The sequence below is a fragment of the Sander lucioperca genome, chromosome 10, assembly GCF_008315115.2.
Source record: "Sander lucioperca isolate FBNREF2018 chromosome 10, SLUC_FBN_1.2, whole genome shotgun sequence".
Lineage (NCBI taxonomy): Eukaryota > Metazoa > Chordata > Actinopteri > Perciformes > Percidae > Sander > Sander lucioperca.
In genome coordinates this window covers 32,213,618-32,237,155 of record NC_050182.1, presented here as the reverse complement: position 1 = coordinate 32,237,155, position 23,538 = coordinate 32,213,618, and the positions used below count along the sequence as shown (strand labels likewise).

At 38.8% G+C, this 23,538-nt stretch overlaps 1 protein-coding gene across 4 annotated transcripts; it reads left to right on the top strand.

The window, feature by feature from the left end:
* The first annotated feature begins 590 nt into the window (after positions 1 to 590).
* On the top strand, positions 591 to 22,909 carry slc6a3 (solute carrier family 6 member 3). Of its 4 annotated transcripts, none has more exons than XM_036006589.1 (17): positions 591 to 665; positions 780 to 948; positions 1,825 to 1,974; positions 2,429 to 2,639; positions 4,807 to 4,938; positions 7,540 to 7,756; positions 10,606 to 10,744; positions 11,083 to 11,217; positions 12,465 to 12,568; positions 13,438 to 13,562; positions 15,385 to 15,497; positions 15,740 to 15,868; positions 16,078 to 16,177; positions 20,239 to 20,339; positions 20,546 to 20,713; positions 20,851 to 20,922; positions 21,122 to 22,909. In XM_036006589.1, exons 3-17 carry the CDS (start codon positions 1,888 to 1,890, stop codon positions 21,143 to 21,145), a joined length of 1,857 nt encoding a protein of 618 aa, XP_035862482.1. In that variant the 5' UTR covers positions 591 to 665; positions 780 to 948; positions 1,825 to 1,887; the 3' UTR covers positions 21,146 to 22,909. The 4 variants fall into 4 exon arrangements, with proteins under 4 accessions (XP_035862482.1, XP_035862481.1, XP_031154515.2 ...); XM_036006588.1 differs by having other exon boundaries at positions 601 to 665; positions 1,873 to 1,974; XM_031298655.2 differs by having other exon boundaries at positions 607 to 948; positions 1,873 to 1,974.
* The last annotated feature ends 629 nt before the right edge of the window (positions 22,910 to 23,538 follow it).

Genomic DNA, 23,538 nt, shown 5'->3' with positions numbered 1-23,538 from the left:
TATTTTATTTTTATAATATTTACAGTTCTAGTTGTTGCAACCTTAATTCAAACATTTAATCTACCAAGAGACTAACTCTACATGATTTATGTATTGAAAAAGCATTTGGTGCATTTTTACATGATACCATGGTGTCAACGCCTTGCACTGGTCTTCATGTTATGAATATGAATCCACAATGTAGAATAGATAATAACTCACCGACTAACTTGAAGCATCTGCCACAGCAGTTATATCCCTGGGCGAAGAAAGATTCATATAATGCTTACATTATTTAAAACTTACCATAGAACAAAGCTTCTGGGTCAGGTGGATGACTGTGTAGACAGAACATTTCAAATATTACACTTGCAAGAAATCTCATTGTATCTGTGTACATGTTGCACTATTTAATGCATTTATGTTTATTTTTACCCCACATATTTGAATGTAAAGAAAAGTCATCCGCATAAATGCTTAAATAAGATGAGAGAAAAACTGCAGTGATGGTGAAAGAGAAGAGGAGCAACAGACGAAGCTTGGGTGAGGAGGGAGGGAGGAGTGTGACGGAGATGGGGGGTGTAGTTGATTGATTCTCATACAAGAGTGGTATCGCAGACAGATCTCCATACCAGACCACAGGGTACTCTGGGCTCTGTGTGTGTGTGTCACTGGAGCCAAGGAGGGTGGGAGGGCTTTCTACAACTCCTCATAGAATACCAGTTGCTGTCATCTTTTTCTGTCTTCATCCTCATCTCCTGACTCTATGTCTTACTGTCTTTTTTCCCTTTTTCTTTCAGTTTCTCTAAACATTTTTGCTTCAATCTGGTTCCGAGTCTAACTTATCCAGAACGGTCTGCGTAAATATGGTCAGCATCAGTTTGCAGCGCATTGAACAACATCAGCACAACTGGAATTAAATTGTCCAAACTGACAACGGGAGAAGCTTTCACCTGTCATATTTTAAAGGTGAGTGTTTTTTTGTCCTTGAAAATGTTTCTTTTGTAACATAATAATAACTGTTATATCATTTTATCATTTTAATATTGTTTTTTTTTAATATAACAGCATTTGGCTGTGATCTAAGGTGTTATATGTTGCCTTATGCTGTCCTTTACAGAATAAACTATTGAATTTGGCAACATTTTTAGCAAAAACAAAATGTTTCATTGATATGAAAATGGATGTTACAATTGTTTAATGTTAAAAAATTATGCACTTTCAGTTTTAAACAATACATTTCAGACTCAGTCTGAAAAAATAAAACGGCAACATGAAAAAGCAAAAAATAATACTCATTTTAGAAAATTAGAATTTAGAAATTTAAAACCTGTTTTAATGATAATTTTCTTATATTTAAGAAACAAATGGGGCCTCATACTGGCACTTTTTCTACTAAAGACAATTTTAGTGGAAATAGTGGTGGGTAACATGTTGCTGTTAGACACTAGTAAGAGACACTGGGCCAAATCTGTGAGCAAAATGGCGATCAACAAGTGTGAAATAAAATGAGCACGCTGTGATGGCCTGGTGGAGACACTCCCGCCCCTCCACACCCTCCTGTTACCCTCGGCCTGGATCCCACTCTCTGTTGCTTTTCTCCACTCTCCTCTTGCTCTTTTTGAATTTCATGTAACATCTCGAAATCTTGAAATAAATGTATGTATTTAACGACCCATGATCTTTATTAATTTCTTTTTCGTACAGTCTGCTTAACATTTTGAAAAATCCATCAGCTTTTTTTGAAAATCCTGTTGAATCCCATTCAAGTATGATTATGTTTGCAATGGTAACTCAATTTCTTAAACAGGAAATAATAAAGTTCTATCTTGTGTTTTTCTCAAGAATCTGCAACCGCACCTACGTTGCTTCCTCATCCCCAACCTCCCGAAAGCTGTGCACCCCTCCATGCTGACAGAGAGAGTCCCTGTCGGCCTGATGTCCTCTGTTGTAGCCCCAGAAAAGCCCACCTCCAACACCATGGGCCCCAAAGAGGTCAGTGCAGATCTGACGCACATGTAGTGCATTAATGGCATGCAATTCAGACTGCTTAAAAAAGCCTAATTGAATCACTGCATGGGGAAAGCTTCCTAATTAAGTGCATTTCTTTTTGATTTGGTCTGTCTAACTCAATTTCTGCAGACCTAAAAAGCATTGGGTGGGAAAAAGAACCATAATGGTAACAAAAGCCACATTTTCTGGAGGCTAAAATGGAAATAAGGACTAATTCAGTAGAATGTTCACAATTTGCTTAACTTACTCAGAGGATAAAACATATAGAGCCTGGGCTGGTACATGAAGAATTGATGAAATTAAGGTGATTGTCATGTGTGGGAAGTGAGTGAATATTGAAATGAGGGTGAGTCTCGGTGACTTAAAGAGATGTTAAATTACACTAGTATGTTTTTCAGCGCCTATTGCATCTGCTTGTATTAAACTCTGATTTTAGGTGGAGCTGATCCTGGTGAAGGAGCAGAATGGGGTTCAGTTCACCTCGACCACCATAGTGGCTCCGACTCCTACTCAGACCAAACCCAGTGGGGAGGACGAAAGGGAGACCTGGGGGAAGAAAATCGACTTCCTCTTGTCTGTGATCGGATTTGCCGTGGACCTCGCCAACGTCTGGAGATTCCCCTACCTCTGCTACAAGAATGGAGGAGGTGAGATGGATTAAAGGGGTGAGGGGAGGAGGCTGATGTTGTTCCCATGTCTAAAGGGTCCCCTACCAGAGATAGTGGATAGAGAAGGGAGTAAGGAAGTGAAGATAGGATGGAGCGTGTGTTTTACTGTATGTGAGAAAGATTGACCTCATCTCCTACGAGAGAAGTGAAGGAAGGAATTGAAGGGTTGATGTTTGTGCGTGGTTGTGTTGAAAGAAAAGACAGGGAGAAAACGAAGTGAAATATTGAAAAAATGAGAGAAGAAGGTGAAATTAAGGTGAAACGTAATTAACACATGCTTGCATGCTGTATATTTTCACCTGCTTGTACTATTTGCGCATGCAAGTGCATGCTCAGACTATTTGCACATGCGTGTCTGTGTGTGTGTGTGTGTGTGTGTGTTTGTTTGTGTGTGTGTGTGTGTGTTTGTGTGTGTGTGTGTGTGTGTGCGTGTTTGTGTTTCAGTTTCAGCTCCTTGTGCTCGCTGGTTGTTTTACCCCTTCACAGAGATCAAAATAGGGGAAAAACCACCACAGCTGCTCCGAATAGATTAGCTCTAACAATCACTGCCACTAATTATGGCTGTTTAACATACGTAGAGCTCTCATTACGTTTGAGAGCTATAAATGATACTGTAGCCATAGTCGAGGCTGACTATATGTCACCCACATCCCGCATGTTGTCATACTTGTATTTATGGAAAATATGACTTAGTTTAATTTAAGGTAAAACCCAAATTTCTATTATTTTTTATGCTTACATTTGATAGCTGACAGTAGATCGATAACAGTAAATTAGAGGAAAGAGACAGCGAATGACATAAGACAAAGGTTCCTGGCTAGATGCAAACCAGGGACAATGGGAGTTTTAAGCCTTAAGCCACCATGGTGCCCTGAATGAGTGAGTGTTTTTAATCACCATATTCCCTATGTGACTTTACTGATGCTATGTAATTCAATCGTTTGTGGTAGATTATAATATATCCATAAGTCACATATTCTGAAGTTCATTGATCTGGTTACATTTAAGACAGCACAAATCATGTTCAATGCAAGAAATAATTTACTTCCGGGAAATTTACAAAAAATGTTCATAGAAAGGCAGAAGAGAGAAGAACTAAACTTTAAAAAGCAACACTAGAGCACTTTTCCCGCTTCGGTCCCCCCTACAGGTTGGAAGCGGAATTGTCCATTACCGCTGTCGTAATGTCTCATTATGTCTCATTCAAACTACAGATCTGCTACCCGATCTGGCAAACTTGCATAATGTAATGTAATGGACAATTCTGCTTCCAACCTGTAGGGGGTTCATAGTGGGAAAAGTGTTCTAGTGTTGCTTTAAAAAACTCAAAATAAGAAGAACTTTAAAAAGTATGTGCATCACAATCTGTAGGGTGAGTTTGTGGAATAGTTTGAACCAGGTGCTAAAACATTGTACAAACATAATAAAGTTTATAAAGTTGTATAAAAACACTTTATTAACAGGATATGAGGATGAAGAGAGATGATTGTGAGGGTGGGTTGTTATACTGATTGTACTGGGGTGGGTTATTAGGGTAATGTGTTTTGTGCAAAATGTAAAAAAATGTTTGGTAGGTGTTTAAAATTATATATATATATATATATATATTTGATGTATGTATGTTATCTTGCTATGAATATATAATATAAAATATGAAACATACATTTACAAAATATATAATATATACAGGAACTATTTAAAGTTGAATGACAGGTGGGAAAAACAACAAGCTTCGGCTTCATCCCGCTCCTTTTCGGACAGATTGAAAATATTATCTGTAACACTTTACAGATATTGTTTTTTTCCTTTAGGTGTGTTGCTATGCACTTATTGTGTTTTTATATTTTATTTTATCATTATTTTTTGTTCAAAATTAAAATAAAGAAAAATAGAAAGGAAGAAAGAACCTTGCATAGGCTGTTATACCAAATCTAAAAAAGGACCCAAAAAAATAGTACTATACAATTATAAAACAGTAACTTTATAATTGATATGGGATCAGAAAACTTTTAATTTCACCTAAAACAAATAGCAATATGTGTATCTAGAGAAGAAGTTTGACTTGTCTCTCTCTCTCTCTCTCTCTGTGTGTGTGTGTGTGTGTGTGTGTGTGTGTGTGTGTGTGTGCGTGCGCTTGTTCGTTCAGGTGCATTCCTGGTGCCATATCTGTTCTTCATGGTGATAGCAGGCATGCCTCTCTTCTACATGGAGCTGGCTCTGGGACAGTATAACAGAGAGGGGGCAGCAGGCGTCTGGAAGATCTGTCCCATATTTAAAGGTAGGAAGTGGTCATATGACACACATCCAGTTATACAGACACATTGCCCACACTGGATGATGTACACATGCAAATTCTTGACCAGGAATGCTTTCACATGTGTTTAAAATCTGTCTGTCATGGTATGTAGTCTCTTTTGTCTGCTTGTCTCCTGTTTTGAGCGAGGCGACAGGCATTGTTTATCCTCCCCGGAACATCAGGTTCCGTTGGCACTCAGATGGAATGCATATGAAAATTGGGCTTTTAGACTCTTTTCCTGATTGCCCAAATCCTTCTGTCAAATAGTGGCGGGTGGGGAACACTCTCAAGGGGTACTTTTTAACACATCGATAAGCAAAGCGCAGTTGAGGAGAATGCCATCCAAACATGCACTAATGGAGAAACAAACATTGAGACCAATTACCATTTCTGAGCAAAGTCATTGGTTGAAAATATAATAATACACTTTACTTTGTTCAACTTATTATTCTCTGTACGCAGTTTACAATCTGTGACGTTTGTGTATACATCCATCTCTGTCTTTGCACTGTATACCCTGCTATAGCTATAGTTTTCACTTAAATCCTCACTATGAATCTAAAGATTCAACAGAAATACAACCTCAAATACCATTATTACCAGCAGACCAGCTGTTGCTTCACAGTATGATGCTGCACCACTGTCTTTTGTTAGATCATGTCCTTGTTGGTCTGAAGGTGGCCCGCAGTGTGTACTGTATGTGCTCCTTCATGCTGTTTGTGTGTGTGCCTCTGGGCTTGTGCCTCCTGCGTGTGAACATGTGCCGTCTGTCAGGGACCACACTGAGTAGGTTGACATTCTAATCACACGCTTCACTCTCTCTCTTTCTCTCAGCGGGGGGATAACAGTAATTATTCAAATACACACATACACATGGTCATATTGACAGTAATTATTCTGATCAACAAGCTGGTTTCCTCTCAGGATCAATGCATTTGAAGAAAATGATGGAGAGAGGCAGACTGAGAGAGAGAGAGAGATGGCGAGATGGCATGGCTGCATGTGGCGCTAATAAGAGGCATCGCTCCCTGGACAAATATCACATCCACGTTACAAAAGAAATCAATACGGCACACTTGTGGTCGTGGCTCTTAGCAAAGGTTAACAATTAAATTCTGCCTTAGAAGAGTGGACATTGTTTCAGATTCATAGAAAGGGCAGATGTGTTGATAATTAAGGCATGAAGAGGCAATCTTTAGAAGGTGTGGTGCTTTCTGCGACACCGCAGGCGTGTATCATGGTCTGGTGTACTCATGCTGAGTGAGAGATTGTGCTTTCTGGTGTGCTCTTTGGTGGTGGAATCTGTCAGGATGTAGTCACTGTTCAGAACAGCAATGCCTACGTTTGACCCGTGTGTGGAACATATAACTGTTTCTACTGATTCACAATGGTTCTTTTATGGCCAAATACCTACGAAGCATAACTTGTTTCGCTTTTAAACATTCCTGCAATCAAGAGGAAAAAAAGAAGAATTTTGTAAAACCGTAAGATTAGCACTGTATCCTTTAGTTCATATTTTGGTGATAAAAGCATACAGTATGCTAGAGGTATGTGTTGCATTAAAGAGCGAAAAGGTGACTCAGTCAACATCCGAGAGAAGTCCAAAGTTTGGTTCCTTGAGCCAGACGATAAACAATGTCCTGATCAGCTAACATTCACTAGAATAAGGCAGTCAATATTATTATGTTTTTTGATTGTATTTTGTGTGTGCATCCTCCAACTTGGAAATATTCAGTGGTACAATAAGTATTCAGATCATTTTGATTAAGAAAAAGTATCAATACAACAATATCTAAATTGTCCATTACAAATCCTTTTGAATGATTTATTATTATATAATACATGATTTACGTTACTGATATATCAGCAGTTTACTGTTGTAGCAGGTTCAGCTATTTTAAACTACTTTTTATACGGTTTGGTAGTTTTGTCCAGTGGTTCCCAACTTACTTCAAAATGCAATCCCTGCTATTATGGATTTTTCCCAAATAGCATAACTATATATAGATTATATATAGATCATGTTACCCCTTTAGTTCTCAAACAGTTATTTAAGTAACCTGCAAGTTAATTTTGGGGGCATAATATTCCTTTATTTGATAGCAAACAATAAAAAGATTACAGAAAATGCCAAGAGAGATGCACAGTGACATGCAACAAAGTTCACCAGCCAGACATCAACTGGCAATGTTGCAGTTGTCAGTGCTTTTTAGTAAGGGGTTATGAGCCAAAAAGTTTGGAAAGCACTGGTTTAATCTTTACCAGTTCATTGTATTGTATAAGCTTATCATATGTTTCATTTATGGAAAGTCTTTATGTGGAAAGTAGCTATTAACTATAGCTGCATGCCCCTTTTAAAATGTAGGGGGTTAGAAGTATAAAGTAGCAGAAAATGAAAATACTAGTAAAGTACTTCAAAGTACAGTACTTGACCTGGACATTTTTGCAGCCATGGAAGTCAGTCATGGAAAGCAGTAGGCCTACTCTGTAATTGAGGAACAATGTAGAAGGACTAAGTTGTTATATTCTAATGTTATGTCATGTAATGCATATAAATAAGAATCATTTGTGTTCCCCTAACAGGTGTAGGCTTTACAGTGATCCTCATTTCCCTCTACGTTGGTTTCTACTATAATGTCATCATCTCCTGGGCGCTGTTCTACCTCTTTTCCTCATTCACCAGCGAGCTGCCGTGGGTCCACTGCAACAATACTTGGAACAGTCCTAACTGCTCCGACTGGGCTGACAACAGCTCAGTCAGTGATATTTACAAGTCCACCCCTGCTCAGGAGTACTTTGAGTAAGTTGGCCTGAAATCAGGCTATAACATTTATTCATTGATTTTTTTGTTTTTGTTTGATATAGTTAATATAGTTTGTTTGATATAGTTAGTTCTAATTTAGGTAAATACAATTACATAGATTTATAGTCAGTTTGGAGCCCCTCCATGCTCTTGAAAATATGTGTGTCATAGTCAAACTTATATCACAACTTAGCAGGTAATTGGAAATGTGAATTCTGGGACCTAAAAGTAGTGTGACGGAAAAAGAAAATGTTAAGAAGCCCTGCCATGATGGTTCCACAAAAAAGGCTATTTCTATAGATCTAACTGCCTTTAAATTGTATTCATTATATAACTTATACCAGTAAAATGGCTTTAAAACACAATGTTCTATTCCAAAATTAAGCAAATATTTTATTTTATGAAATATCTATATTTTGTTGAGGTCTTTGAACCTACAGAAAACATGGAAACTTTGAAATCAATTAAAGGCAAACATACTGTATGTATATTGTTACAATGTTAAGCTAACCTGGGCTCATATAACAAAAACACACAGCTACTAAAGGCTAACCTAGCTCTTAACATGGTATGGTATTTTCTCCTCTCCCTGCGTGTTGCGTTTAACGTGAGAATGAGACTAGGCTGGCCTGGATGAGTGTATACTTTATTGCCTAAGAGGGATTGTGTTGTGTTAAACTGACTCACCCAGTCGCAGGGTCATTCCGCATTCTGGAGCACGGCCAGGTTTTAAGCTTTCAGTCTTTCAGCGTCTTTGTCTTCAATTGTCCTTCCGTGTGATAGCATGTGGTTTTCAGCGTCAGCCTGCAGCATGCTGCTTCCGTGATTATCTACCTCCGGTAACTATCTCAATCTGAATCTCCCCCACACACCTGCAATGGCTGGGTTAATTCAGATCAACCAAAACACCCCCTCATGTGTCATTTGTCAGTCTGACCCTCTCATCAGGCTAACAACACACACTATCAGCTGAGAGACTAAAACATAACAATATGTCCAACTATTAAACCAGTGCACAACTTAGGCTTTACTATATATCACCCACACATTTCCACTGCAGGAAGTGCACATGAAAACTGTTGCAGTAATGGTGTAATGGAGCGGAGTTCGCTCAAAGCTCAGTCTCCAGAATAACTGAAGATTTTGTAATTACTACATGTGTAAGCCCTTTGCATAGATCTAGGAATGTCTTGAAATATCTTATTATGAATAATTATACTTTCCTCAAAATGGATCTAGAGTTTGGCTGCATTTATCTTATGCAGCTTCCATTCTGTGAAGCTGGCCAGGTGCCTCTTATTCCAACAAGCGAGGGGTTGTTCTGTTGTGACAGTTTAGACATTTGATCCATTCTTGTTGAAATGGCAGTGTGCTATTTACACAGAACCACCTGCAGACAATTTGACCACATCGGCTGAGCATTAGCTGATCTTTTCAATCTCATCTGTTAGGCTGTCTCTGAAGACTTTCAGGTGACACATGTAATTCAACTTTAAAAAATATGTTACCTTTTATTGCAAGTTCATTTGTGATTGTTCAATAATGCAACATGTTGCAGCAACAGATGTACCAACACTTCATGTGGTATCCATCTAGCCAGATTGTTTAGGGTCTTACAAGTATCTTGTCACTGATGCACCCCCAGGTACTGAGCTTCCAACAAGGCCAGGCATTGATTGCTAAGCCAATGTATATGCAGGATGTCAAGACCAGATCCAAGTGTATAGCTCAACTGTTGTGAATAATGATGTTATAGGACACTTACTATTACAGTACATGCACATACTGTGGTATTTTTATTGTTGCACGGGGTCTTAAAGAAACAGTTGGTTCCCCATGGCCTCGAGGACAATATCTGGCATCCAATTGACTGCTTGCCATACATGGGATCAAAGACTCAACCCTGAAGTCTGGTACATACTGTAATGCAGTGGTTCTCAAAGTGGGGTCCAGGGAGCACCAGGGGACCTTAAAGGACAATTCCGGCGCAAATTGAACCTAGGGGTTAATAACAAATGTGTACCGAGTCGAACATTCTCTGGGATCTGTTTTCATGCTAATCAAATGTGTCTCTAGCTTGAAACAAGCTACCGCAAACCGGGGTTTAGCTGCTAACGCTAGCTTTCAGGGCACAGGGTAAATCACTATTTGATACCACTAACAAGGCTCAAAATAGCACCACACATAAACGGTAGCATAATGAGGGTCCCTATATGCAAACCGAAGCATTGAGAACTTTGTAAGTGTACAGACAGTTTATTACAAAGATAGATTATAAAGACAGTAGCGTTAATGTTTACATGCGGCCGCCATCTTGGATAACAGTCATGACCAGTCGGACGTCGTGCAACCAGTAACCAGTAACATAGCTCAAACACAGCATTCGTGATTCAACTGACTTCAATTTGCGCCAGAATTGTCCTTTAAGGAGGTTCCAGTGGGTCACCAGCAAAAAGGGGAATAATTTATTTTAACTATAATTCCATCCATAAGTAACACAATGACAGAATGTGTGACTATTTGGGTCATGGATTTCATTCACTTTCTGTAATAAAACTTGATAGCAAAAATTCCATCAAGTGGGACACACTGGGACAAAATCTTATCAAATGGCAGTCCGTGGTCTAATTTGTGTCAGTTTAGGGGTTCTTGATGTTAAAAAGATTTAGAACTGCTGTACTGTATGTGCCTCAGAGACAGCATATGCATCATGTATTGTATACTGTATATTAACATTTGGAACATATGGATGCAGCTCTTTCATATCTGTCACGGTCATTTTTGTAAACTTTAAATGGCGAATCAGGAGTGGTTATGGTGCTTACCAGAATATTCTGTTTCCTTAGACGACGGGTGCTCCACATCCAGGACAGTAATGGTATTGATAACCTGGGCCGTCCACGCTGGCAGTTGACTTCTTGTCTAGCTGTAGTGATTGTTCTGCTCTACTTCAGTCTGTGGAAGGGAGTCAAGACATCTGGAAAGGTGGGAAATTACACAGTAGCCATGTTTCATTATGTGGAAACTTATATGTTATGAAAATACTATGATTTCACTCCAGTAATTGTCAAGTGACTCAATTTTAGCTGTAGAATTACCTTAAAGAAATGTCTAAAAAGGAAATGCGGCATCTTCTTGTCCAGTTTAAATCTACTGAGCCATTTAAGACCACTGTTTGTGTGTATATAAATTTGTACATGCATTTTTTACTCTCTTGCATGCATGCTTATGTGTGAATCTGACTGTGTGTGTGTGTGTGTGGCCTTCTTTCTCTGTGTAAATGTGCGGGTGTCGTGTGTGCGTGCCTCATGCGACCCTTTCAGGTTGTGTGGATCACAGCCACAATGCCCTATGTAGTCTTGACTGTGCTGCTGGTCCGCGGAGTCACTCTGCCTGGAGCCATCGATGGCATTAAGGCCTACCTCTCTGTAGACTTTCTCAGACTCTGTGATGCCAAGGTGAGTGTGGACAGGAGAGATGGGGGACACGAGTGAGGGGAGAGTGGTTTGTGTTCAGGAGAAGGAAAGGAGGCACTGTGGCTGAAAGACACTTTAAAGAAATGCTTTGCTTTTGGAAAGTTTTAGTTTTATTTCTTTTATCTAACATTAGCACTTATATCAATGTGTAAAGAAACAGTGTGATTGTGCTAAAAAGACTTGGCTAGTGTCTTGTAACATAGTTGGTCGACTATATCATGCTAATGTGCTAAGCTAGACTTATGTGGTACATATGGTACATAATTGCACTACTTCATTAGCTGTGCACGTGGCACACCAGTAACAACAGCATAGAAAGCAAGCATATAGGTTAACATTAGATCATTTTAAAATAGCTAACAATGACAAATATGTGTTCATAGTGTGAGCTGTTACTATGTGAGTTAACCTCTGCATTTATAGTAAGCAGATAACAATCCATATTCAAGCTTTGCTAGCAACGAGGACTTACTGCTAAGGAGGAACAAAGGCAATATCAACGTTATTTGCAATGTTAATTGTGCTGTAGGTGTTTCAATATTACATGCACAGAACAACAAAAAAATAGAATAAGAATAGAGAACCATAAGAAAATAGAGAGAGTTAAACTAAATTTAAACACAATTAGATGCACAACCAACCCAGCAAATGCTACACAAAATGTCCCTGGTAAAATGAATCGTCTTTCATTTTGATCTACAGGTTTGACAAAAGCCTGAACATGGAACTATCCCTGCAAACTCAATTGACAACTGTTGTGTTATTAATGCATACAATCTGAGAGCTGGTAACTGTCAGCCTTCTCTCATTGTTTACTGTGTAGACCAAAGAATTTAACACAACATTGGTTTACAATGTTAAGTATCAATAGAGAGGCATTTACTCAAGGCATAAAAAAAAGTGAAAAAATTGTTTGCGTAACCCGTTTCTAATATGTTCCTTATCTGTGAAAGCCGCTATCACAGCACTAAGGAGCTCAATAAGTAAGCATGCAGGACTCAGTTATGGAGAAGGAGAGCATCGGAGAGATGCATGGCAGCAATTGGAGAATTAGATTAGATAGATTCATGGAGCAGTAATTTGCAAAATTACCCCCCGTATTCACTAGTGTCTTTCATCTGCTGCCGTTGAATGAGTTTCCTGCAATTATCCCTAATAATGGCTTTTTTCCTCTCCTGTGCCTTTTGTTTGCCGCTTCACACAAGTGTGCTTGCTCTGTTGCTCCACAGGTCTGGATTGAGGCAGCGACACAGATCTGTTTCTCTCTGGGAGTGGGGTTTGGTGTGCTAATTGCATTTTCCAGCTACAACAAATTCAGCAACAACTGTTACAGGTAAAGACACACAACGAGAAAAATGAGGGGTTTCACAGAGACAGAGGATGGGGAGTTGCTTCTACACACACACACACACACACACACACACACACACACACACACACACACACACACACACACACACACACACACACACACACACACACACACACACACACACACACACACACACACAAACAGGCAACATAAGCAGGTGAATTACAATAACCTTTGAAGCTCCTTGAAACCCACTATGTCTTTGACACCGTGCTGTGCAAACAGACAGCCATAACACCAATCAAAACTGTCGCACTCTTTGAAAATCATAATCATCATCTCACAGGAGGCTTTTATCTTCCTGTTTTGCCTTTTTTACTACACTGAACATATATCTCGGCAAAATGCCGAAAATATCTTTTGGAATTGCACATTTTCTGTAGGACAATGTTACTGCTGCACGTTTAAATTAATTCTCCTTAATTCCCTTTCACACAATTTCACACACCAAGTGTTTATTCAACAATGACCAACTCATTTATTTGTTTATTTTTTTCTACTTACTTAAACATTTTTGCAATTGCAGAAGGTTTACCTTCCAACCTAAGGCAGGTGGATGACTTTTAAGTCTGTGACATAATTGGCAAATCATTGATTACCTGACTTATGCATAACATCTATCAAGAGCCTCTTAACTATTCTGCAACCCAGACGGATTACAGAAAGTTAACATTCCTTTCATGTTGAAGGCAAGAGAACACCTTTAATCCACCCATGGCATACTCTTCAATTGACTGACTGGTCAACGATGATGATATTGACTGATTGATGGCATTTTGACATTCTAATTATGTTGTTTTTGTTTATCTCATTTGATTTAATTGATCCAGAGATGCCATCATCACCAGCTCCATCAATTCTTTAACCAGTTTCTTCTCCGGCTTTGTGGTCTTCTCCTTCCTTGGGTACATGTCCCACAAGCACAACGTAGACCTTGACAAAGTTGCAAGAGATGGTATGGTATTATTTGTCTGTGATTGAAATGTGGTGTGCATATATATATATATATACACTCACCTAAAGGATTATTAGGAACACCCTACTAATACCGTGTTTGACCCCCTTTTGCCTTCAGAACTGCTTTAATTCTTCATGGCATTGATTCAACAAGGTGCTGGAAACATTCTTTAGAAATGAAAGGCCTATATTGATAGGATAGCATCTTGCAGTTGATGGAGACTTGTGGGATGCACATCTAGGACACGAAGCTCCCGTTCCACCACATCCCAAAGATGTTCTATTGGGTTAAGATCTGGCGACTGTGGGGGTCATTTTAGTACAGTGAACTCATTGTCATGTTCAAGAAACCAATTTGAAAAGATTTGAGCTTTGTGACATGGTGCATTATCCTGCTGGAAGTAGCCATCTGAGGATGGGTACATGGTGGTCATAAAAGGATGGACATGGTCAGAACAGCTGAGGTAGGCTGTGGCATTTACACGATGCCCAATTGGTACTAAGGGGCCTAAAGTGTGCCAAGAAAACATCCCCCACACCATTACACCACCACCAGCCTGCCCAATGGTAACAAGGCATGACGGATCCATGTTCTCATTCTGTTTCACCAAATTCTGACTCTACCATCTGAATGTCTCAACTGAAATCGAGACTCATCAGACCAGGCAACATTTTTACAGTCTTCAACTGTCCAATTTTGGTGATCTCGTGCAAATTGTAGCCTCGTTTTCCTATTTTTAGTGGAGATGAGTGGTACCCGGTGGGGTTTTCTGCTGGTGTAGCCCATCTGCCTCAAGGTTGTGCGTGTTGTGGCTTCACAAATTCTTTGCTGCATACCTCAGTTGTAACGAGTGGTTATTTGAGTCAAAGTTGATCTTCTATCAGCTTGAATCAGTCGGCCCATTCTCCTCTGACCTCTAGCATCAACAAGGCATTTTCACCCCCCAGGACTGCAGCATACTGGATGTTTTTCCTTTTTCAGACCATTCTTTGTAAACCCTAGAAATTGTTGTGCGTGAAAATCCCAGTAACTGAGCAGATTGTGAAATACTCAAACCAGCCCGTCTGGCACCAACAACCATGCCACGCTCAAAGTTGTTTAGATCACCTTTCTTTCCCATTCTGACATTACGTTTGGAGTTCAGGAGATTGTCTAGACCTGGACCACACCCCTAAATGCATTGAAGCAGCTGCCATGTGATTGGTTGATTAGATAATTGCATTAATGAGAAATCTTACAGTTGTACCTAATAATCCTTTAGGTGAGTGTATAGTGCATAAGCATGACTATGCAGACTATGATCAAGTTAAGGCTTTTCCCTCAGCTTTTGAAAATGTATGATGAGTAACAATGTATTTAAAAAATGTATTCATGTGCCATGCTTATATGTAGATTTTTAGAAAGTTTGAGCTCAATAAATTAGTTAAACAGATCACATGTTTCAGGCAAACATAAAATTTCCATGAGCACATGTCCTCCCTCATTATTCCACAAGTGAGCAATATTAAAGATGAGCTAAATGTAGTTGCCAGGACTGTAATAAATGAAAAAACCCACATGAACTGGATGCCACCAATGCTTTCCATTGAACTGTGTTGCTAACAAAGTCATTATAAATTTAACATGTTGCACAAACTCTTCTCCAATATACCATATGTATTAATTAACATGTATCTTGTATCTACATTTTAACCATACTTTTAGCTTTTTAGCAATCTTTTCTTTTATGTCCGCTTCCATGTTAAAAGTTCCAACACTAATTTGTGAGTGTGTTTTGGGCTGTTTTCTATTTTCCTTGCTTGAATGTGTTGTGCTGTAGGTGCTGGTTTGGTGTTTGTCATTTACCCAGAAGCCATTGCAACATTACCTGGATCATCAGTGTGGGCGGTCATCTTTTTTATCATGCTGTTGACACTGGGAATTGACAGTGCTGTGAGTATGCACCCACCCACACATGTTGCAATATCTCCGGCGTTTGGGGGTATTTTAGTTCATGTACTGTAATGTTAAAGGAAATGACAGCATGCTTTTCAGACAATCATTGGACAAAATGTGAAACAAACAATTGTTGTGTTTTGGTGCTTCAGTGCAGCAGTAATGCAATAAAAAATGGGATATCAACAGTGACTCGCTGACTTTGTGTTTTATTCTAACTCTTCTGTCTTCTCTTGCAGATGGGTGGGATGGAATCGGTGATCACGGGGCTGATTGATGAGTTTAAATGCCTCCACAAGCACAGAGAGCTGTTCACCCTCTTCATTGTTTCTGCCACCTTCCTCATATCCCTCTTCTGTGTTACAAATGTAAGTATAGTACAGGGTAGTCATACAATTTCATACATACATCTAGTCATTTTCACCAGCTCTTGTTGTAACACTGCCATACTAATCTAAGTTTCTGCAAATGCAATGAACTGAATCATCATTTTTTCTGTCTGTTCTTACTTTAACCTAAGCTTATTATACTAGCACAATTATTGTACATTTATTATATTTCCCCTCTCTCTCTCCAGGGTGGGATGTATGTGTTCACTCTGCTGGACCACTTTGCGGCAGGGACATCAATTCTCTTTGGAGTGCTTATTGAAGCCATTGGCATTGCATGGTTTTATGGTGAGAAAGATGGACAGGAGGAAAGACGAAGGATAAAACAGATAATTCATGTTTTCATGGCCAGCAAAGCTGATGCTGTATTAAGGGTTTGATGAGAAATCTCTTGGTATTGTTGTGCTGTGCCACAATGCATCATCGTTCTATTAGACGTAAGATCAGTGTTGGGAGTAACGCGTTACAAAAGTAACGCAATTACAGTAATGTATTCCTTTTTAGTAACACATTACTAATTAAATTTCGGTAAAATTATACTCGTTACAATCTCAGTAACGCGAGTTACAATGCATTTTAACGCAACATTTAGTGGTGCGTTTTTTTTAAGAATTCACCAACACCGCGACACCTTTCTTCACAGGAAAAAAAAAGCCATATTATTTTCCTGTCGCTGTATTCGATGGTTGAGATACAGATACATTTGCGAGATGGATATTATTTTCAGGAGTTATTACACTGCGTTGAAGTGAGCTGTCCTGTTTCTGTTCCCGTGGTCAGAGCCAGAACCAGAGACGGTACGGACAGCATGTATGTCCCAACAGGTGACGGTACGTCAGCGGCTGACAGATATAAACATGTCGGGAATTAATGTTGAGGCTTGCTACACGTAAATATCATTGCATTTTATCAGCCGTAGAGAGTAACTATGCCTGTAGTGGAATGGCTTCGAATGACGACCAAAAGCGCTTGTCTTTTACTGTGACCATTTACTGTTCAATATGTTGCAGTTTTACAAACAAGAAAGTGAACAACTTGAGCCTGATGGACATGTTGCTTCTCAGTAAGCTAGCAAGAGTAGGCTACACAACAGACAACTTCCTGTAGCCTACTTCAAAATAAAAAGCACTTCCTGTGACGGTTCGCAGTAATACTAAATTACTGTTAAATAAGGTTGTGTAGGCTACCTTTTCACAAATCAGCTGTAAATCAAGTAGCCTACTGTAAATAATGTAAATAGTGAGTTTTAATCACACTATAATTGAACATTTCCTTTAGAGTGTTTTAAACTAAACAACATGAATTTCTTAGTCAAGTGCTATAAACAAACATTTTACAACAATGCCGTACTTTTGAGTATTTTCATTTTCTCCTACTTGCCTATTATACGTTTTACTTATATATTTTTTTATAGCTTTAGTTACTTTGCATATTTATATTAATTATACAAAATATTAATAATCTATGATGTATTAAAGTGGATTCACAAGCTAGCTGCCAAATCAAACTTCCCCAGTTATTTTGGTAAAAGTAACTCAAAAGTAATGCAAAAGTAGTGTAACGCATTACAATTCAGAGACAGTAATATTGTAATATAACTAATTACTCTCAAATGACAGTAACTAGTAATCTATAATGTATTACATTTTGGAAGTAACTTGCCCAACACTGTGTAAGATACTGCAGCTAGAAAGTCTATTCCCATGAATGGTTTTGGCCTCTTTAGTCTATAAGCATGTGCTGTTAAGGTACAAGGATACGATGTAGCTGTGCTGCTCATGAGAGCTCAGTGAGGTTAAATGGCCCGTGTTTTGAACGCTGCCTGTGTTACCTCTGTGTTCACTCAGCAGTAGTGAGCATCCACATAAAGAAAATTGCAGCTGGGGAACACGCAATTCACACTTGTCATGGACAGGAGTCAGCTGTCTAATAGCTAGGTTGTAGATTGTTGTGGGTGGCAAGTGGGGGTGACCTCTAAGTCAATGTCTCTCCTGATGTCTAAATTATATTGACACTTGGTTTTACACAATTTTGCCATCTCTACAATGCTGTATTTTTTATATGTATCACTCCATTCAACAGACCAAATCTCTATAAATTACCATTTATCTCTGCGCAAGATAAGACGTTTTCTGGAGTAAATGGCATGTCTCCAGGGTTATTATTCATCAGCACAACATGGAATAAATATGTTAGTTGTGTAGGAGTAAATAACCCTTTCTATAGTACATGTTAGCGCCTCATAATTCAACCCTTTATGTGCTGATTAGTGACTTCTCACAGTTAGCCATTTGGGGTTTCCTCCTTTTTCCAGTTCTATTTGTAAATTAATAGCTAAAGAATAACTGATGCATGATGGATATTTACCTTCATGAATTTTTCACCTACAGCACAACTTGCTGACAGTGGCGGCGCCAGAGATGTTCTTTTGCTGGTGCTTTGGGGTTGCTGGACGTTTCAGTGAGGGTGCTCTGAAATTTTGAGTTTCCCTTGACACAAATAGGCTAACGTTACACACATTCGCGCAGATGCCCACCCATCTCCGCCGCGGTTTACTAAGCGAGCGAACGAGAGAGATTGATTTAAAGTTGCTGATACAACAGCATCATAGAACTCTGATTAGCCAACCAAACATATTTCAAATACCAGCTAACAAGCCAGGTTCAAACAATCATTACTGCAGCTCTCATACAGTGGCTCAGAAGATGAATGCAGCAGGCCAAATGCACCACCCATAGCCAAGCATAAACTCATAAACACATAAACTCACACGCACATGTATCCTCACACAGATTTCACACTTGCACGTATATATCTGTAGTGACTAAATAATATCTAAATAAGCCACTGACGGCGAAAATGTTTTCTGGGCTAAAAATAAACCAATGTCCAGTGCGCTGTATAACTTTAGATTCGGTGATCCATTTATTCACATTTCTGTAAAACACATGTTCACTGTAATGTTCTTCTACAAGACAGAGATAAGAGTAAAGTTCTTGCATGGACCCCTATCAGCTGACTCACCCACTGTGGCCTGGCTGTGCGATCCCCTGGTCTAATGTCATGTACAGCAGGGTGACGTTAAGCATCCTACGCAGCAATCACAGCTGTGGTCAGATCACCTTCCTCCTTTCTTCGTCCCGGTTGGTGATAAGTTCACCATATATCTCAGTCTCATTTACAGATTTTGATAAAGTCTCCACACCTTGACGTTTAGGGAGTAAAAAACTATCCATTGCTAGACTCACTTCTCTAATCCTAACAGCTCCAAATATTGAGCTTTTCTTCTTCTGTGTGAATATGTTACTGCGGAAGTAAGGTCAAAAGTTCAATGTGTGCTGCACCCTTTGGCCGAATACGATCACCTGTATTTTTTAGCCTAAAAATAATCGGTTTGTTTTATTTATGTATTTATTCATTTTTCAAATATAAATTATACTATTTACACATTAACGATTTTTTATTTATTTATAAATCAACCACAGCAATTTCTTGGGGGTTCTAAGGGGGTGCTATGGCAATCCTAGGGGTAGCTACAGCACCCCCTAGTCCCTCCCTGGCGCCGCCTATGCTTGCTGAAAACAAGAAAAACTCACTTTTCAGAAAAACTCACCCACATTTTGAAACTCCAGCAGGCACAAAATATTATAAGAACAATCTAAAGGTTAGGGAAAAAGGTTGACCTGAACTTCTGTGTTGAGTTTCTTGTCTCATGTCTACTGAACCTGACTGTGGAGGGATCTATAAAAGGGTTAAATACTAACCAGGCCCCAGGCGGTGGGGTCAGCATATTAGCCAACTTTGCTGGGTCCTGACCTTGGCAATCCAGATAAATCAAGCCTAAGGCTTCAGTGGGCCTTTTTTTCCTCATCCTCATAACTGCTGACAGGAACCCCTGGCCACTGTGGTCTTTCGTTCGGTTGTCCATTACACAAGTACATTAAACTGTGCTAAATACCTAGTCGTCAGTCTGGATATATTCCTCTGTAGTGAGAGATGCCTTCCAGGCAGAAGAAACAAAATGTACAGTACAGCCAGGTTTATAAGAGAAAGAAAGTTGTAATGGTAGAGGATGGAGGTAAAAATGGTGCAGTATCGTATTACCATTAGCTCTGCAGAGTGACTTTAGTCACTGCAAATGGTTAATTTGTGAATAGATTTTTTTTATATATTGCGTCATGCGTTTCTGAATGGCTGAAAAACTTTTTATTTAAACGTATGCATAAGGACCATATACATAAGTACCTAGTGCCTTGATAATATTTTCAATACCTGATATTCAATTTTAGCAAAGCCTGTATTCAACTATGTCTTGGAAGGAAATTTGGAAGTATTTCCATGTGTTTCAGGAGTGGACCGATTCAGTGATGACATTGAAGAGATGATTGGTCAGCGACCAGGCATGTACTGGAGGCTGTGCTGGAAGTTTGTCAGCCCCTGCTTCCTCCTGGTGAGTCTGTGCACAGACTTATTGTACATTGGAACCCAAACCTCGTTAAAAATAGATAGCAGGATGATATATATATATATCCTGTATCAGAAAATTACATTGAACCACTCAATTAATTTGCTTTTAAGAGGACTTGAAATGAAAAGTGAATCTTTGGAACTGATGCTTCCTCAGGTCCTTTGTGCTCAAATTATTTTATTCCATAGTTTATGGTGGTGGTGAGCTTTGCCACGTTCAACCCTCCAAACTACGGCACCTACACGTTTCCTCCATGGGCTAACATGGTGGGGTGGTGTCTGGCTATTTCCTCAATGTCCATGGTGCCTCTATACGCCATCTACAAACTCTGCATACTGCCTGGGAAGTTTTGTGATGTAAGTCTGAGCTTTTTGGCCAAAATGGAATTTCTAGTATACATGTTAAATCTTTCATCAAAAATCAAGTAATTTTTTTTTATATTTAACTTACAATTTCTTAAACTATATCAATTGCTCCCTTTCTCCTTAAACAGAGACTGGCCTATGCTATCACCCCAGAGACAGAGCATCATTTGGTAGACAACGGGGAGGTTCGGCAGTTCACAGTAAGTGCTGACTTAATTATGATTTATTTGTATTGCATCCTTAGAATTGTCTATTGCTGTTGACGACTGAATGTGAAGTTGCTAGTTTTGGACCAGTATTCAAATTAATGATATTACTGTTTTTAATCTGTTTCAATTAAGTAGTAGAATAATATAGTACTGTGTTTTATTTCATGGGCATATTCGATTTTCCCCACAGCTGCATCACTGGCTGGTGGTCTGAAAAGTACAGAGTGAGAGAGATAAAGAGACTGAACGAGTGTGTGAGAGAGAGAGAGAGAGAGAGGTTATGGACTTTGGGTGGATGAATGCATGCGCAGCAAAGGTCTGAAGAAATAGGAAGAAAAAATAAATAGCCATTTGAGTCGATCAGGGTGGTGGTGGGAGGTTAAAAGTGCCGAAAAAAACTATTGCAGTGTGCTTTAAATTCAGCAGTGGGTGTGTGAAGCTGTGCATTGACCCTCTCCACCATTGTGTTGACACTAGTGAATGGGATTCAGTCAAACCTATAATGTGGTGTTCATACTGCTTCTGTCATAAATACATAACTCTTTATGAATGGGATTAGAATGGCATTTATTTGAGGCAAGTAGGCAGAGTAAATAAAAATTGGTTTATGTTCATTGGGTGAAGACTTAGAAGAGTTAATTTCCAAACTGCCGGATCTGTTTTTGGAAATAACTTTTTCTTTAAGATCATTTGTATTTGTTCTATACTTTCTCAGTTAGTTATCTTCAAGCAGTAGGTGGCCTTTTTATTTTATTTTCAATTTGTCACTCTCAAAACAATATTAATGACAGTATATTTTTTTGTAAGTTGTAGTTTGTAATTTCTTTTTAGCTGTCAGTCATGATGACATGATGACATAATGCATGCCACAGGTTTCACTGAATCCCAGTCCATGTCTTGTTTATTATATTTCATTATGTACTTGCTCTTCTTAAAGACTGTTATAATACACACAATCCCTGCTGACTTTGAGAAAAATACACCTACTTTTGTTTACACCAAAACAATGTTCAGGAAAGAACAGTTGCTACATCAATAGACCAACATAACATCATCTGAATAAACTAAAACTATGTCTGAAAAAACATTATCTGACTTCACTTCCTCTTACCGCTGTCCACCTTTAGTCATGTTGGATGGACCAACAGAAACATAATTTGACCAGTAGTGCAGTTGTGTAGGGTTGGTTTATAGTAAGACTGTCCAACAAATTCCAACACATTGGTGAATACATTCTAAAAAAATACTAAAACTGAACCTATCTACAGACCACTTCATTGTTAACTTTATCTTGCCGGGTCAATCTCTCTTCCGCATTATAACAAATCAGTGCCATTGCACATTTCATTTTAGTTTAATTGGACGTTAGTTGTGTGTTTTAAAGTTTTCAGGTGATGATTTGAAAGCTATGACTGTCAAATTTCCAGAAAGCATAAAGCTTTAATGTTACTGTTTACATAATCTTATTAAGTGTTTCAAGACTGTTTAAAAGCTGCTTTGTATTGAGCTGCAAATGGATAGTGTGTAATGTAATATATGAAGTAATTTAAGTTATATATCTGTGTAAGTAAATGTAATGTAGAGGGGCTTGTATCGTATTGTACTGTATGATATTGAATAACAAGACCAACAAGATTATATATATATATATATATATATATATATATATATATATATATATATATATGGATTATTGCTTTGTTACTGTGAAGTTGATACATATTAGCCTTAAGGACCTTGATGAGAAACTTTCTTCTCATGAACACTTTCTGTTAAATCAGAGACCATATACATTTTTTTTCAAACTTGTCAGCAATGACTTGTTGTCACCTTGTGGTACATGTAACACACTGAAGGATTAATTATGTCCCAAACTGTATGCCTGTGCTGCTGTACTGTGCCTTGTGGTGTTTCTGACTGTATGACTTTTATTTGTACTGTCAAATAAAGTATAATAATTCAATTATTACATTTAAAATGCCCCTCTCTGTGCCTTTTTCTTAAATTTATTTTGTGATTAAAATGTCCTGTGCCAATTTGTATCCCTTTCTCTTTAGTACTGCAGTGGTTTTATAGAAGGGCACACAGGGACACATATAAAACTGCGTCCTTGTTATTTTGGCATGAAGCCAACAAAGCAAAATGACTGCACATGTTTTCTCCTGGAGAGTACTTTTCATCACAATTCTAACATTTTGGCGATCATGTGAAGCTTGATTCCCAAATTGAAACAAATTTGACATTTATTATTTAAAAATGCATTTAACATTTTACATGATCACGAGGTACTGCGGGAGTATGGGGTGAGGGGGTCCATTCTCAGGGCCATCCAATCCCTGTATGCCCAAAGTGAGAGCTGTGTCCTGGTTCTCGGCAGTAAAGGCTCATTAATGGTTCTGCGGAGGCTCCTCGTAGAGCTTTCGCCGTAGCCTATGTAAGTGGCCTGAAGTTTCTTGCGCGTTGGTGTGTGCGTCGATCTTTTTAAGAGAATAGCAGGGTTAGGGTGTGTGCGTGGGGAGTGAGTGAGAGAGTGACAGTGATTAGCTTCGGAGCGAGGACTCTAGAGAGGCATACTGGGAGAAACAAAGTGTCTCTCCTGTGATTTCT

Excerpts from the sequence above, each read along its gene's own strand:
- slc6a3 (XM_036006589.1), top strand. The coding sequence starts at position 1,888 with ATGCTGACAGAGAGAGTCCCTGTCGGCCTGATGTCCTCTGTTGTAGCC. Across the intron at positions 13,563-15,384 it reads TGACAAAGTTGCAAGAGATG|GTGCTGGTTTGGTGTTTGTC; the intron begins GTATGGTATTAT and ends GTTGTGCTGTAG. Across the intron at positions 20,340-20,545 it reads TCAGCCCCTGCTTCCTCCTG|TTTATGGTGGTGGTGAGCTT; the intron begins GTGAGTCTGTGC and ends TTTATTCCATAG.